The sequence below is a fragment of the Balaenoptera ricei genome, chromosome 1 (genome assembly GCF_028023285.1).
Source record: "Balaenoptera ricei isolate mBalRic1 chromosome 1, mBalRic1.hap2, whole genome shotgun sequence".
NCBI lineage: Eukaryota > Metazoa > Chordata > Mammalia > Artiodactyla > Balaenopteridae > Balaenoptera > Balaenoptera ricei.
Window position 1 is genome coordinate 82,356,346 of NC_082639.1, and position 15,892 is coordinate 82,372,237.

General features: G+C 37.5%; 1 protein-coding gene across 3 annotated transcripts in view; it reads left to right on the forward strand.

Annotated features, from left to right (window-relative positions):
- The first annotated feature begins 8,250 nt into the window (after nt 1–8,250).
- Nucleotides 8,251–15,892, forward strand: part of FNBP1L (formin binding protein 1 like) — a 120,724-nt gene continuing 113,082 nt past the window's right edge. For 2 of the 3 annotated variants that reach the window (XM_059926509.1, XM_059926514.1), the window contains exon 1: nt 8,254–8,477. In XM_059926509.1, coding sequence (XP_059782492.1) covers nt 8,454–8,477 — 24 coding nt within the window. In that variant the 5' untranslated portion in view covers nt 8,254–8,453. Of the gene's footprint in view, nt 8,478–15,892 lie in introns of all 3 variants that reach the window. The other variant, XM_059926519.1, reaches the window with a different exon arrangement.

The window sequence follows — 15,892 nt, forward strand, 5'->3', positions numbered from 1 at the left end:
AGAGTTGTTTTTGTAAATGAACCAAATGCATTGCATACATTGTGGTGCAGTCATGTAATTTGTGGCCTTCATTTCCTCTGGATACAATGGGCCTGAAATAGAACACTAAGAAAAGGGAATAAAAATTAATTTTTTCTCAGATTTTATGTTTGCCAATTTTGCTGAAATGGAGAGAAGCATGGGTAAAGAAGAGACACCATTTCTTTAGGCAAATTTCAGGAGAATGACCCAAGTACTGCTCTAGCACACTCAGGTGGGAGCAGTTTTCTCTTTGCAGATTTAATCCTGAAAACTGTAGTCATTCCCTGAACATTGAAGGACATCTGCTGAGTAGTAGGTAGGATGAGGTTGTCAAAGTTCAGAAATACCCAAAGTAAAACCAATGAATCACTGAAGTAGTAATTAGTAAAAGTTTATTGTGCACACACCAAAAAAACAGTCTGCAAACCAGGAGCACTCAAACCAAAACATGGAATGAGGCTCAGCGGTATATTATTATAAAGCAGCTTATATAGTGAGAAAACAGTACTATTTGTTCTTTGCAGTGGTTGGTTATAATATTAAAATTTTCAGTGGTTACATCATATCAACCTTGGGAAACAGTTCAAGTTTTGCTTATGATTTCCAGAGGCATAAGCAAGAAATGACCCAGGTCAGCTTAGTCTCCCCAAACAAGCTAAATTAAGCTTAATTTCTATGCCAAACTGATTTTGTCTGCTCGGAATTTTCAAGGCTGGTCTCCTTTTGTTTTTAACAAGGTAAATTGTGAACAGGTGGGGCTGTCTCCTGACCCAGGCTGGGAGAATTCCTATGATTCCTGAACACTAGGAAGAGTTTCCAGGAGTGGCAGATTCTTGCTAAGCCTGACCCCACCCACTAGAAGTGCAGAAAAGGCAGGTTACTTAATAGAGGGGTAAGCAACTCCTCAATTACTCCATGGTGTACTCCAGTGGCCCAAAACATTAATCTGGACTCTGCTCTCTGGAACCTTCAACTTAAACATCGAGCTGTTTCCTGTCTCACCACCCCAGAGTGTGGACGGGTTTGACTCAACCCCTGTCAGTTCTACACAGATACCCTCCAGCATAGCTAAAGTGAGTCATTCAAGTTCTGGGTCTTTCTTGGGGAATACAGGGAATGGTATGTGTGTGAGTGTAGAGTGTGTATATTTGCATTTTTTTTTTTTCCCTTTGGCAAATGCCATAGAACAGTGTGTGTGTGATTTCGATGTATAATCAAAATACTTCGGGGAGTTAAAAAAAGAAAAAAAAGAACCACAGACATATACAAACATTATGGCCCAACCACTGGAAATTTAGAAATTCTGACTTAATAGGCCTAGAGGCCTAGGCACTGTTGTTATTTTTGTAGTTTTAAATAGATAACGTGGACAATATAATAAAATTAAATGGTACAAAAAAGTAATAATGAGAAGTAAGACATCTTTTCACCCCAGTCTCCAAATTCCCCTCTCCAGAGGGAACCACTACCTTCAGTTTCTTGTGTGTCCTTCCAGAGGTATTCCCTGCATATATATGCATATTTACAAATTCCTCCCTTTAAACAAAAATGATAGCATCCTCTAACCACTGTTCTCAACCTAGTCAGGCACAAAATTTTTAGTAAACTCTCCAAGAGATTTTGAAGCAAATTCTTCATTAAGAGCGACTGAAAAAAGCTATGCTTTTGTTCCTCAGAAAAAGCTATAGACACATTTATTTAAAATCTTTTACATCCAATTTCAAGTGCTTACTGACTACCTCAAACCCATGGTCTAAATTCATCTGGTTAAAAGTCCCTGACCTAGGGTGTTCAAGATCAGCCTGAGTACTTAGCATTGACAGATAAAGTACAGGATGTCCAGTTAACTCTCAATTTCAGATAGACAACAAATAATTTTTTACTGTAAGTATGTCCCATGTAATATTTGCAATATCTGAAACAAATTTAACTGGGAGTCCTGTATTTTTATTTGCTAAATAAGGCAACTCCACAGAAAATTTTGATCCACTGGAAACTATTCCAACTAATTCTGTCTAGAATGTCCTGTATTGGAGATGACCTAGATTATAATTATAGGACCAGGCTCTTCAGGCTAAAGCCAAATACTCAGAGTTTAACCAGAAATTGGATAGCTGTTGGCTCATTTCAAAATACGTGGCTTTAATTTGCTGTTTTATCTAATAAGATAGAACTGTATTATACAATAAAGTGATCACTGAAATAAAAATACCTTGAATTTACATATAGTAGATTATTTTACTTTCAAAAAACTTAAAATATCTAAGGTCTGAGCTATTTTGGTCCTTAAAATGAGCATTAAAATCTTAGCTAATTGGGTTTGGATAAGGATGAAGAGAACCAGCCTAGAGGTAAGTTTTTGTTGTTGTTGTTGTTGTTTTTAAGTGTAACTGACATACAACATTATATTAGTTTCAGGTGTACAACATAATTTGACATTTGCATACATTGTGAAATGATCACCACAATGTCTCATTAGAGGTAACTTTTCCTTATTAATTATTTAAATCATTTTTATTATCAACAAAAGTAATATTAAGCATCAAGTTAATATTACTTGATTAAGCATAGGTAGTATAAAATCCTGACATGGATGATGCAAAATTGTGATTTATGACTTTTAAAGTAAATCAATAACATATTAATAAAAATAATAAATATCAAATGACAAAGACTTACAAATGTTAGAATCCTAATATGAAGACAGTAGAAACAAGGGTTACAATAATGGGTATGATTCTGTTACATAGGAAATGAAGAAAAAATTATAATCTGGTTAGATCCTGAGTATTCCAAATACATCTGAATGGACTCAGTAAAATTAAATTTTATTATTCCATTTTAGAATTGTTCTCACTTAGTAGCTAATGGTATATTTTCATTTCCTTCACTGTTAATCTGCATAGGATTTCGACAGTGGTGTGCTGATGTTTAACAATTAGTTCTCCAAGGGAAAAACCAACCCTGATTTATAATATTTGCCGATTTCCATGGGGTAAACACTCTCACCATGACAGATGCTGATCTAACATTTCTAGTAACCTGTTTGCAAAATTCCTGAAAACTTAACAGTGGCTCTTATGAGCCTGTAAAAGCTGGTTGTATTTCTATAAGTGCATATGATACACCTGATTGGACTTCATAAAAAGAAAATAGAGAACTAGGTGTTCTTTTTGTTAACTGATGTGCATATCTTGAAATTTTGTCAACAAGCCCCCCACCCAAAAGAACCCTACAACAAAAACAGCAAAAAAAGGAACACTTTAAGAATTTAATCAGTGGAAATTTTGAATGGGTTTGCAAAGGTTTAATAAACACCTGAAGAAATCTGTTACTTTTGTTCTACCAGGTCTCCTGGCTCTAAGGAGAATTTAACTTAAATAAATACCTAAATGCTTTTAGAGTTACAAAGTTCCATAACGACCAGTGGGAAAAAACCAATCATCATAGAAAACTGGAAATGAGTTACCCCTTTAAACAAATCTATTCCGTTTGATTTATGTGGAATTTTCTTTTACTTTTACTTTTTGCCAAGTTTCTTTAGAGCAGTTATATAAAATGCTTTAACTGGATTCAATAATGGAGAGCAGAATCCCCAAAGACAAAATAGTAGGTGGTTTTCTTTCTTTCTCTTCAGTGAGCCACCTTAAAGTATGCTCTTGACGTTTTGAATTTCTTCCTATTCTTGGTTAGGAAAACTGTTAGTGCAGAAAGTAGTGATAACTGTTAACTAGCCAGTACCATTCTTCATTTGGCTGTGTGGATCAGTATTCTAGTGTGATCCCATTTCTGGTGTGGTGCTCCATTTGAAGCATTAAAACAGAGGTGCCAAGTACACTGCCTTGATATACGTCCTAAAGGTAATTTTAGTTTGATTGTTCTGGCCATCCTATGTAGGCAATAATTCTATTTGTGGACACTGCCTCCATAGTTTTCTTTTTAAGACATAGTTTTAAGATATTTAAATGACAAGAAAGGAATTGCCATTGTTTATGCCGGAGATTGTTTCCTTTCAATGGTGGAAATTATGTATGATTGGTAACCATTTGTGGATGGGACATTGATGCACATATGCATGGGAATGTTCTCTATGCTCCAAATATTAAGTTGATCTAAAGCTTTATTTTTTCTTTGGAAACACTTTTCAAAAAAGTGTTTAAGACATTACTAACTTTATACATGGAATAAACTTTTGCAAAAATTTAATTTTGACAAGAGATTGATTTATGGTTGGAGGTTGATACATTTGGACAAGTAAATTATTCTATATTCTAGAATGTAGCAGTGAACAACTGTGTTTCACAATTTGACTTAATAAGGAAATTCATGCCAGGAATTTTTTTATTGAGGTATAGTTGACATGCAATATTACATAAGTTTCAGGTGTACAACATTGTGATTCACAATTTTTAAAGGTTACATTCCATTTATAATTATTATAAATATTGGTTATATTTTCTGTGCTGTACTATATATCCTTGTAGCTTATTTATTTTATACATAGTAGTTTTTACCTCTTAATCCCCTACCCCTACCTTGCTCCTCCCCCTTTCCCTCTCCCCACTGGTAACCACTAGTTTTCTATATCTGTAAGTCTGTTTCTTTTTTGTAATATTCACTAGTTTGTTTTATTTTTCAGATTCCACACATAAGTGATAAAACAGAATTTGTCTCTCTCTGTCTGACTTACTTCACTTAACACAGTACCCTCCAAGGCCATCTGTGTTGTTGCAAATGGCAAAATTTCAGTCTTTTTTTATGGCTGAGTAGTATTCCATTGTGACATATATATGTGTATATATATATGTATATGTTTATCTATATCTATATCTATATCTATATCTGCTACGAACATTGGAGTGCATGTATCTTTTCAAATTAGTGTTTTTGTTTTTTTCGGATATTTACCCAGGAGTGGGATTGCTGGGTCATCTGTTAGTTCTATTTTTAGTTTTTTTTTTTTAATTTATTTTTGGCTGCGTTGGGTCTTCGTTGCTGCGTGCGGGCTTTCTCTAGTTGTGGTGAGCAGGGGCTACTCTTTGCTGTGGTGCGCAGCTTTCTCATTGCAGTGGCTTCTCTTGTTGTGGAGCACAGGCTCTAGGCACGCAGGCTTCAGTAGTTGTGGCATGTGGCTCAGTAGTTGTGGCTCGCGGGCTCTAGAGCGCAGACTCAGTAGCTGTGGCACACGGGCTTATTTGTTCCGCGGCATGTGGGATCTTCCTGGACCAGTGCTTGAACCCGTGTCCCCTGCATTGGCAGGCAGATTCCCAATTACTGCGCCACAAGGGAAGCCCTATTTTTAGTTTTTTGAGAAACCTCCATACTGTTTTCCACAGTGGCTGCACCAATTTACATTCCCACTAACAGTGTGTGAGGGTTCCCTGTTCTCCACATCCTCACCAACATCTGTTATTTGTGTTCTTTTTTGATGATAGCCATTCTGACAGATGTGAGATGATATTTCACTATGGTTTTAATTTGCATTTTCTGATGATTAACGATGCTGAACACCTTTTCATGTGCCTGTTGGCTATCTGTATGTCTTTCATGCCAGGAAAAATTGAAACTGAAAAGAGCATTAGCTAAATGTTTATTACATAAAGAATTATAAAAAGAGCTTACGTTTGAATTAATACATGATAAAAATATGCAAAAGAAAATGCAACACTTTAATGGCTTATCATGGAGCAGAGTTCAAATATATGCCTGAGGATAAAATGCATTAAATGAAAGTTATTTTTCATAATTAATAAAAAGACAGTATAATACTTTTTAAAATTGCTAATAAACTTGTGTAATTTGAGCTCCTTCAAGTTTACTTGGTACAGTGGCTCCATTGTAAAAATATATAGTGAAAGTTAGAAGAATATTATTTCCTCGATTCCTTCTTAGTGTTGATTACCTTATAAAATATGTAATTTGAAACAGAAACTATGTGGTGATGGATTGCCAAATAGGTCAAGTAGCAAAAAGATACAAGATAATTGGTTGGACAGAATTTTATCACAATGCAAAATATGATTTGGGGATAGTATCTGGAAAGTATTAATAATAGATTGCTGTTATACCAAAGAGATTTTGCTTTCAATATGCTAAAAGTTATGTTTTACCTTTTTTATAGATAAAAATGATGTGTTTGAATTGCTCACAAAATACCTTGTCATGGGTCCATAAAGAATAAATCTTATATACAAAAATAATTTAGTACCCAATGTATTCTGATTATGTTAAGTCAGCAGCCTTATAAACTGCCATGCTGATAATATATATTTGTGTATGTGACTATATATGTGTGTGTAAAACACCTCTGGATGTTTGTTAGCTAAAATGCCCCTATACTATTTTAGAGATTTGTTATGAAAAGGAACACTCTGAAATCTGATTGATCTTCATTATTTTCATAACAAAATATAACACAAAACATACTTTTTTTTGTTGTGATAGTTTCCACTTTTAATAAGTTTTGCTTAAAGAGTTTGTTGAAGTAAATAGTGAATTTCAGTATCATGAAAGAATTTTGTAAGTTAAATAATTATTTGGGGATTATAAATTTAAGTTGGTTATATTAATTATATTTAAATTTATGATAATGTAGACTAACAGAATTTTTTTCTGAGTTTGATGCCCCCAAACCTAACTTTTTGAAGAGAAATTAATTGTTCTAAGTGTGGAGTTCTGTTCAGAAATTTTGGAAGAAGAAAAATGCTCATCTAGGAGATAAGAGTTTATGTTCAGTTGGGGAATTGTGTAAACAGTATGGTTGAGGATAATCTTTATTGTGAATGGTAGATTATTTTACTTTGAAATGGAAAGCACAATTTTTTTTAAAGGGCTGGGAGAGGTAGATAGTAGTGTTAGGTGACATAAATAACCTTGAAGGAAATAGAAAAATGTTGGAAAGAGAAAGTGTTTAGTCAATGCTTAACAGCCTTTTCACTGCATGGCACACGAGCATTTAAATATTGGTGACAACCCACTTGGAAGAGGTATTTGTATGCTGAAGCTGGACTCAGAGAACTGCAGCAAACAATTTAGCAAGAGTGGTGGCTGGAAGGTCAGTAGGGCTCAGGATATTTGCCTCAAGGCCAAGAGGAAGTACAGCTAGGCAGGGACAAGGATTAAAGCGGAAGAGATTGGGGCACCTGAGCAGGCCCTATAATGGGGGGAGTTTCGAATGCTGAGTAGCCGGTTGGAAGAACTTAAGACATAGCTATCAAGACACACTGAGGAGTACTTTACTACTAGTGACTGGACTGAACTCTGTGCGTGTGTATGTGTGTGTGTGGTGTTTCGGAGACAAGCAGTTAATGCTCAAGCATAAGTTAGGGAGTTGCTAAGCGTACTTGATGTCTTATAGCAACAAGTCAAACTTGCCGACTGCAGTTAATGATTACTCAGAGAGGCCGGGAAGTAACTCCACAGAGAAAAAAGGAAATGGTGGACCTGCATCCAAGGTTCCGATATTCTGAGTGAGAGATATCTGAAGTTCGGAAGAGGCTCTTTGCACTACTGGTTAAGAATCTGCGTCCCACCCAACTCCTCCACGCACGAGGTGCCCATTCCAGAAAGGGGGCAAGCTCAGTTCTCCTTTCCTGCAGGTGACAGCTCGGGTCACATTTGTGCATGTCTTCCATCTCCTGTCATGGCAACATTCCCAAATGAATGCCGAAAGATCTGCCTCTTTTTATGATTTCCTGACAGAACTTATAAAATTAAAATGTTTTGTTAAAAACAGAATCAGGGGCAAGTTGCCTTCTCCTTTGACGCTCTACACGTTTCAGTGATTCCCAAGATCACTTTAACCATTAAGACTTTTTTTCTTATAAATAGACTACAACTCTTCACAATCTAAACCCAAGGATTTGGATAAGGTTTCCTTGTCTGGGTTTCTCCCAAGTGAAGGAGGCAAGAGGCAGGAAGGAGTTGCCTCATTTAAGGGGGCTCAGGGTAGAGAAGGGCTGTGGGCGACTTTTCCTTCTCTCCCTTTCCTTCTTGGAGACAGATATTCGAATGACGGCGGCGGTGGGATAGTCCGAGCCAGGAGGTATGGGAAGCAAGAGACTGGGCATGAGGGAAGAGACGATAATGGGTAAACCCTTCGGCGAGGAGACCCTGCCAGCCTCCGCCAGGCGGGCGCGGGTCCGCCCCCATCCCAGGGTGCATCGCGCCCCGCCCCCTCCCCTCTCCGCGTCCCGCCTCTCCTCAGCCCGGGCCCCCTCCCCGCAGGCTTCGGGAGGCGGGGACACGGCGTCGGCGGCTTCGCCAGTCGCGTCTTTCTCCCTCACTGGGGAAACCGGCGGTGGCGGCACCTTCGGAGGCTGAGCAGCTGAGCCGGGAGCCCGCCAGTGGGAGGTCGGACAGACTGACCGCAGAGCCGACAGACGGACGGACAGCGGGGCAGCCAGACGGCTCGAGTCGCCTCAAGTTCCGCCATGAGCTGGGGCACGGAGCTTTGGGTGAGTCCGGGAGAGGGGCGCCCAGCGCGAACCCCGGCCCCGGAGGGGCTCGGGCTGGGCAGGCGCCGCTGGCCGTCGGCGGCCAGAGCGCGTCGGGCCATCCCCGGCGCCGGTGTTGGCGGAGGGTGGGGGTCCCGCTCCTCTTTGTGTGCAGACTCCTCTTCCCTCTCGGCCGGGACTTGAGAGGCTGCTGGTCCGCTCTCCCGCCCTTGCCGCGGCGGTGAGGCTGAGGGCAGAGGCTTGGACGGCTGGGGGAGCGGCCCGCGGGCTGCCGCGTCCGCCGCCATCCTCTCCTGTCCCCTCTCCCTCCTCCGCCTTCACTTTCCGGACGCCTGGCTCCGTGCCGGGCCGCGCTTCTCTGCCTTTGTATCTCCCCTCCCGTAGGCGGGGGAGGGGGCCCATTGTCCCGAAGGGGCGCTGTTAGCGGGCGGGGAGGGGGCTCGCCGCGGCCCCTCGCCCCGGCAAGGGTCCCCGGGGCGAGGGCGTCGCCGGGCTGGGGCGACGCGGGGAGCCGCGAGGCACCGCCCGCCGCCCTCGCCCCAGGTAGGGGGAGCTGGGAGGCTTTGTTCCGAGCCCGGCCTCCGGCCAGCCAGGCCCAACCCACACGCCCATTTCCCTCTCCTTGTCTCCGTTTTCTGACCGGGGTAGCTTCGGGGACTCCGGCTGGGCCACCCCTGGCTGCTACCTTGGGCCGGGGGGTTGGCTTTTGGGATATGAATTAAATTGAGTGATCGATGGGGAAGCCAATTTTGCCAAAAGGAGCGTACGGCTTCCCGATTGCTTTACTTCCCCTTCCGTTGTCCATTTTTCTCACTCCTTCTCCCGCTTTTCTTTCTCTTTCCTCCTTGCTTGTCTTGGGCGCTGAAGGCTCCAGACAATGCCCGGTCTCTGGCCAGGTGCGGGTGGACTGTAATAGGTCGGAGAATTCTCTCGCGACGCCTCCACAGAAGGGTGGAGGTGTGGAGGGCAGTGATTTCTCAGGTGCTCCCAAGGGACGGGGAGCTGGGGGCGCTGTCCCGAGAGCCTCCTCATTTCAGCCACTCCTCTTTTTATCCCACCTGTGCATGTTTTCCGTGCCTTTTGTTAACCAGGATCTCATGAAATCACTGCAGAGAAAAGAGGAGAAAGAACTTTTTCGTCTCCAGGCATACAGTTAGGGTGGCAATGAAGGCAGATCGGTTAATTGATCAGCCTTCATTGGGCACAGTGTTTTATGTTATTTTTCACATTTTATTCACAGATTGGGAATCTTAGAATTGAAAGAGACTTTAGAGTTCGTCTAGTTGAACACCTCCTTAGCAAGCCCAGGAATCTGCAGCGTTGTGGACAAGTGTTTGCCCAGTCTGTAAACACACCACCCAAGAGAAATTACCTAGGAGCCTCTCCATTACGTTCTTAGATAGCATTAATCGTTCTTGTATTGGGGGGGATTGTATAGTAAATTATGTGAGCTTTTAATCTTTTACTTTGGTTAGATTCTCAGGCATTATTGATCTCTTCTCTTTGATTTAGTACATTCTCTAATTGATTATAGTATTTCCTAATTAAAGGAGATGGATATATTTCATTTTCCATTTTTATAATTAGAAAATATTTTAATTTTTACATACTTGTATGATCCATGTTTCAGAGGGAGCAAAAAATATAAGCAGAATACTTTTAGAAAGTACAAGTAATAAAACAGTGGAGGAATATTATTTAGATGTAACTCTTAATTTAGACTGGAAAAAATTGCTTTGTATCACACTGTAGAAAAGCAGTTTTAAGGAGGAACAAAATATTTTAGTGAAGACTAAAATGTGATTTTTAAAGCTTTAAAAAAATTTTAATTGAAGAATATAATACAATCAGAAGCAATTACCCATCTCCTGTAGTTTGGTTATTTACGTTCAGCATTTGAGTAGTTTTTCAGCAATTTAAAAAGGTAAACCATAGAAGAGATGGGAATTTCTGTTCTAACTAAAAATTGTTGCGTATCCTTTTGGAAATTATGAAAAATTTTAAAATTTTTCTCGTAAAACTTAATATATCTCCATGTTTTAAATTTTTTTTTAGTGGTTTGAGGATTTGAGAGAAACATTTATTAGGAGTTAAATAATGTGGAATCAGCTAATATCAGTTGGATGCTTACACCTTACATAAATAGAAGTTGGTGTAGAGGACTATTGTTGGGACCAGAAGAGACCTTAGAAAAATTTGACTAGATTTCCTATTTTGTACTAATCTCAGTTTTGAAAAAAGATATTTTGTTTCCAGTAGATTGTAACAAACACCTGAACTGTGCTCTTGCCATTGAGGAATTTGAGGTTGGGAAAATCATCTTGAAAATTTGAATTTAGAAACCAGTTCTTATATTATTTTCATGTGTAGGATCACCTTACTGTCCCAGAGTTAAACTTTATTGAGAACATGTTACAAAAAAAATTATGATAAAATGCAGTTATGCACTCAAACTTAAATTTATTTCTTATAATATTCATTGGCATTTATTGCTATCTCAGTCTTATGTTAAACTTGAGAATAAAGTAAAAAAATTAAAACCACTCTAATAGTGACTCTGGGGGACAGAACTGATAGTGATAGGCTAAATTGGTTGTGTCAGACTTTTGTTTGTGTAGTTGTGAGGGGATATGAATTAACTGGTAATAAATTTGAACTGTGCTTTAAGGGATTTCTTGTGTTCCAAGTGAGCATTTAAGCAAGGTAGTGAATATATGCTAGAGACTCAGTTCTGGGTAATATAACGCAAAGAGATGACAGCGTCTTCATTTCTTCGGGATGCATTGTTTATTGTGTTGATTTCTTTATTACCATAGGAAGAATGGTTGGATCAAGAAGTCTAAATATGAATTAATGATTTTGCAAAGCATAGATTTTGTAATTATTAGCTCTTTTTACAAATAAGGAAATTAGAGATTGGAGAAGTTCTATGTTTAGTTAGTAAGTTTTATTTATTAGCAGATAGCCTTTTAGCTTTTTGAGGAGCCAGTTAAAGTTCAATGGAAAAAAAAATCAGTGTATGTGTGGACTGCAAGTGTATAGATAGGAAAGAAAATGGCTGAGCACATCACATTCAAATCATGATTTATTAAAAAATTCCCCTCCCTTCCCCCCGCCGGGGAATGAGGGGACTCGTCTGGAAATTAGGAAGTAGGTTCAAATGTGTGACTTAATTTATAGGGAACATATAAACCTTTTTTATGCCTTAGTTTCCTGGTCTATGATTTTTTTGTCCTTAGTTTTCAGAGTGTATAATTTAAAAGCCATTGTTATTTTCATCATATTTTTTAGCTAGGTGCATTTGACAAAGCTCATGATATCTTTTTGGAAGAAAGTGAAAAGTGTGCATTGCATGATAGATTCAGTGGATCCTTTATTTTACACTCCTAGTCTTAACCCTTTAATTTAATGCTTCTTTATCTTTTTTCTCTATATAGCACTTCTACTTTAACACTTAAATTGTAAACTTACTAGACTTTTTGAGTCCTTGAGTGTAGGTACTGGGTTAATCTTTTTGTTTTCTCTAATACAATGCCTGTTGCTGATCATACATGTTTCGCCCAATTGAATTAGTAGTTCATTGCATTACCCAGAGTATTGATTACTGATTAATAATTGCATCCTTGAGGAAGTTTTTATGGATCTGAAGGCCTTCGTAGGTGATGATAAATTAGTGGTCTTGTTAACAATTCAAGAAGGTCTTAACAATCTGAAGCCAAAATGATGAAGTTAAGTTTTAGTATTTCGGTTAACAATTTTTACAGATTGGGGAAGAACTGACCTCTAAAGGTAGTTGTTGTGAGTTTACCTGATAGGCTGATGATGTGACTGCCACAATAGCCGATGAAATGGTAACTCAACTTGCCGTGGTGATCATTTTGAAATGTTTAGAAATATCGAATCACTATGTTGTGTAACAGGAACTAACAGTGTTGTAGGTCAGTTATACTTCAAAAACAAGCTCATGGCGAGATTAGATTTGTTGTGGGGGGAGGGTAGGGAGAAGGGGGAAAGGGATGAAGGCAACCCAAAGGTATAAACTTCCAGTTATAAGTAAGTACTGGGGATGTAATGTACAAGGTGGTAAATACAGTTAACACTGCTGTATGTTATATATGAAAGTTGTTAAGAGAGTGAATCCTAAGAATTCTCATCCCAAAGGAAAAAAAATTTTTTTTAGTTCTTTAATTTTGTATCTGTATGAGATGATGGATATTCACTGAACTTATTGTGGTAATCATTTTATGATGCATGTAAGTCAAATCATTGTGCTGTACCTTAAACTTATACAGTGCTGCATGCCAATTATATCTCAATAAAACTGAAGGGGGAAAAAACCCCCAAATAGCTGGTGAAATCTTAGGCCACATGTAGATTTTTCTAGAACAAAGGAATTTGGTCCCATTGTAGTCTATAGTGGTTTTAGACCAAATCTTAGTTTTACTTAAGATTTTTTTAGAAGGTGCTTATCTAGAGGAGGTTGACAAAGAGAACTCCTTATCATGTGAGCTGTATTGTTTTTTCAAAGGCCATGAAACTAGTGTAGGAATTTGGTTTAAAAAATGAAATAATTATTGAGTGTCTATTATGGGGAAGCGCTGTGTGATGTATGGTAAGATTTATTAAGGCTTATAATGTCAGACCTGCTGTGGAAAAACTTAAAGTCATTTTGAGGTGATATTACTTTCCTAACTCTAGAATATTCCCCTACATTGATATCACTGTTCAGAATATCCTTTGTTGACCAATTCCTTCCCACCCCTTCCCTCCAGAGTACACATTCTGGGTATTATCTTTCTTATGGGACTACCACCTTATATTTATTTCTTATATATTCAAATCTTTGGAAAATAGTAATGGTATAAATATTTATATCTTACATCCCTTTTTTTTGGGTAGAAATTGTTGTGTTCAAAACTGTATTACAGATATTGTTGTTACTTAACTATTGTTAAGGAGGGTGACAGGCAATCAAGACACCCATTTATGCTACCATTCTGCCCTGACAATAATAAGGTGGAAGCTGGAGAGCTGCCTGTAACCAGTATCTCCTCTTCATTGCTAATTCTTTAAACCACTCATTTCTTCTCCCCTTCCCTGCCTTTTATCTTAAAAAATGCCCTCTCTTCTTCCCCTAATCTATAAAATACAGGTTTGGCTAGAAACTTAAAAGCCTGTTCTGCGTACTTTTCCTTATCAGCTCCTGTTTGCAGGAAGGAAATAGGACAAGAGAATAATAAAGGTTTGTAATTATGGAACATCTTCTATGTGTACCTACAAGTGGTATCTTACTTAATAATCTTCAACTTTAAGCATTTTCATCTCAATAGCAAAAAACAAAATATTCCTTTTTGGGGAACATAGTCATGTGCGTATTAAAAACTAGTAGGAAAATATTATGTAAAGGTTTTGTTTTATAGGAAGCAAAAACTTTTTCCATATATTAGCACTTTTTCCTTAAGTTCTTGATCGAGAACTAATCATCAGACTTTTAACAATACCTTGTGAAATATGTGAAATATTAGTATATATTTGTTATATGTTGAAAAAAACATAAATGTATAGAATCAGATTTTCCTGTTTTTGGCACACCATTATTTTGTTGTTTCTATAGCATAAAGTCATCTGTTTTATTCCTTTTGTATCCCTGTTTTCCTAATTTGTAGAAAATGAATAGGCATATAATAAGCAGTGAAATATTTGTTGAATGAGGGAATCAATGAATTGTTAGAACTCTATCATCAAACTATGTTTTGAAAACTAAGGTTATTTTAATGTTTTTTTCCCTGACATGTACAGGTCTAATACCTTTGTTTAATCTTAGGGATCCTTTTTATAATCTGAAATTTAATTACTTCTGTCTTTTCATATGAAATTTTTCTCAATTTATTTAGGTCTTGAGTTCTCGTCTCCTTAAATTATTTGAGTACAAATGATTATCTTATTTATAGCCTATTTTATGGCCCTTTGGATTCTAAAAATGAAAACAGTGTTGTTATATGCTTTGACATTAGGGTTGTCATGTATGAATGATATGAATGTAAATGGTCTGAGACTTAATGAATTGGGAAAACATAAAAGATTGATTTTTCAGAGAGTACAAAAGTTACGGTGATTCTGAGAGATTTTTGAAAAATGTTACAGATGAACCGGTTTGCAGGGCAGAAGTTGAGACACAGATGTAGAGAACAAAAGTATGGACACCAAGGGGGGAAAACAGTGGTGGGGTGGGGATGGTGGTGTGATGAATTGGGCGATTGGGATTGACATGTATACACTGATGTGTATAAAATTGATGACTAATAAGAACCTGCAGTATAAAAAACAAACAAACAAACAAACAAAAACTAATACTAAACTTTCTTTGGGTTATTTGTATGGAAATATGTTAATATAAATGTTTCAGACATTACGTGAAATTTCTAAAAATCTTATATGTTCTGGTATAACGTTATAAGTCATAATTCTAGTTATTACTTTAAAATGTATATCTCAGAAATAACTAAAAAAAATAAAAAATAAAAAAAATGTTAATGGTGGCTAGTTGAGATTTTTTTTCCATTATAAATTATAAAAATCAAAATCATTGAAACTGGTATGGTAAATAGCAACCATTACTTTTGAATCATCTTCTAGACTTAGACCATGAACTAAATTAACATCCTTTACTATTTGTGAAAGCTGAATATAATTAATATTTGTTAACTTTTTTAATTTGAAAATTTTATTTCATCTTCATTTTAAATAAAAGCTTCATTAAATTATAACATTCATACATTAAAGTGTACAGTTTTTATATGTACGTTAAGATTTGAAAAAGTAAAATAAATACACTCATTCATGTCACTCCCAACCAAGAGCAAGATACGGAAGTCTCACTTATGCCATCCCCAGTAAATATCCCCCAAAGGTAATCAATCACTATTCTGACTTGCATTGCCATTGATTAGTTTTGTAGGTTTTTTTAACCTCACAAAAATGATAATATGGTATGTACTCTGCTTCACCTGACTTCTTCCATTTAATATGATCTCTTTGAGAATCATCCTTCTGTGGTTAGTTTGTAGTGTTTCACTGTATATGTGGGATTTGTATTTTCTTCTGCCATGTGCCTGGGGTCACTCCTAGTCTGGGACCACCTTAAACCAAGTTCAGGGCTTGAAATTCCCTCATGTGGTTGTTAGATTTTGTTTTTGTCCCCATAGCTCTTGCAATGTTATCAAAACAAAAAATCCAAAATATCCTCAGGGCAAAAATAGGTGGTATGTGCTTTTTTCCCTTTCTGGATTCTCATTTTTACTTCACTTGTGACTTTGTAATTCCTTATTGTCTTGGCTTGTTTTTTGGTGCTTTAAAATTTTTGGAATATATTTTATCCATATTTTAAAGTTCTTATCCAGTGGAATAGTGATAGT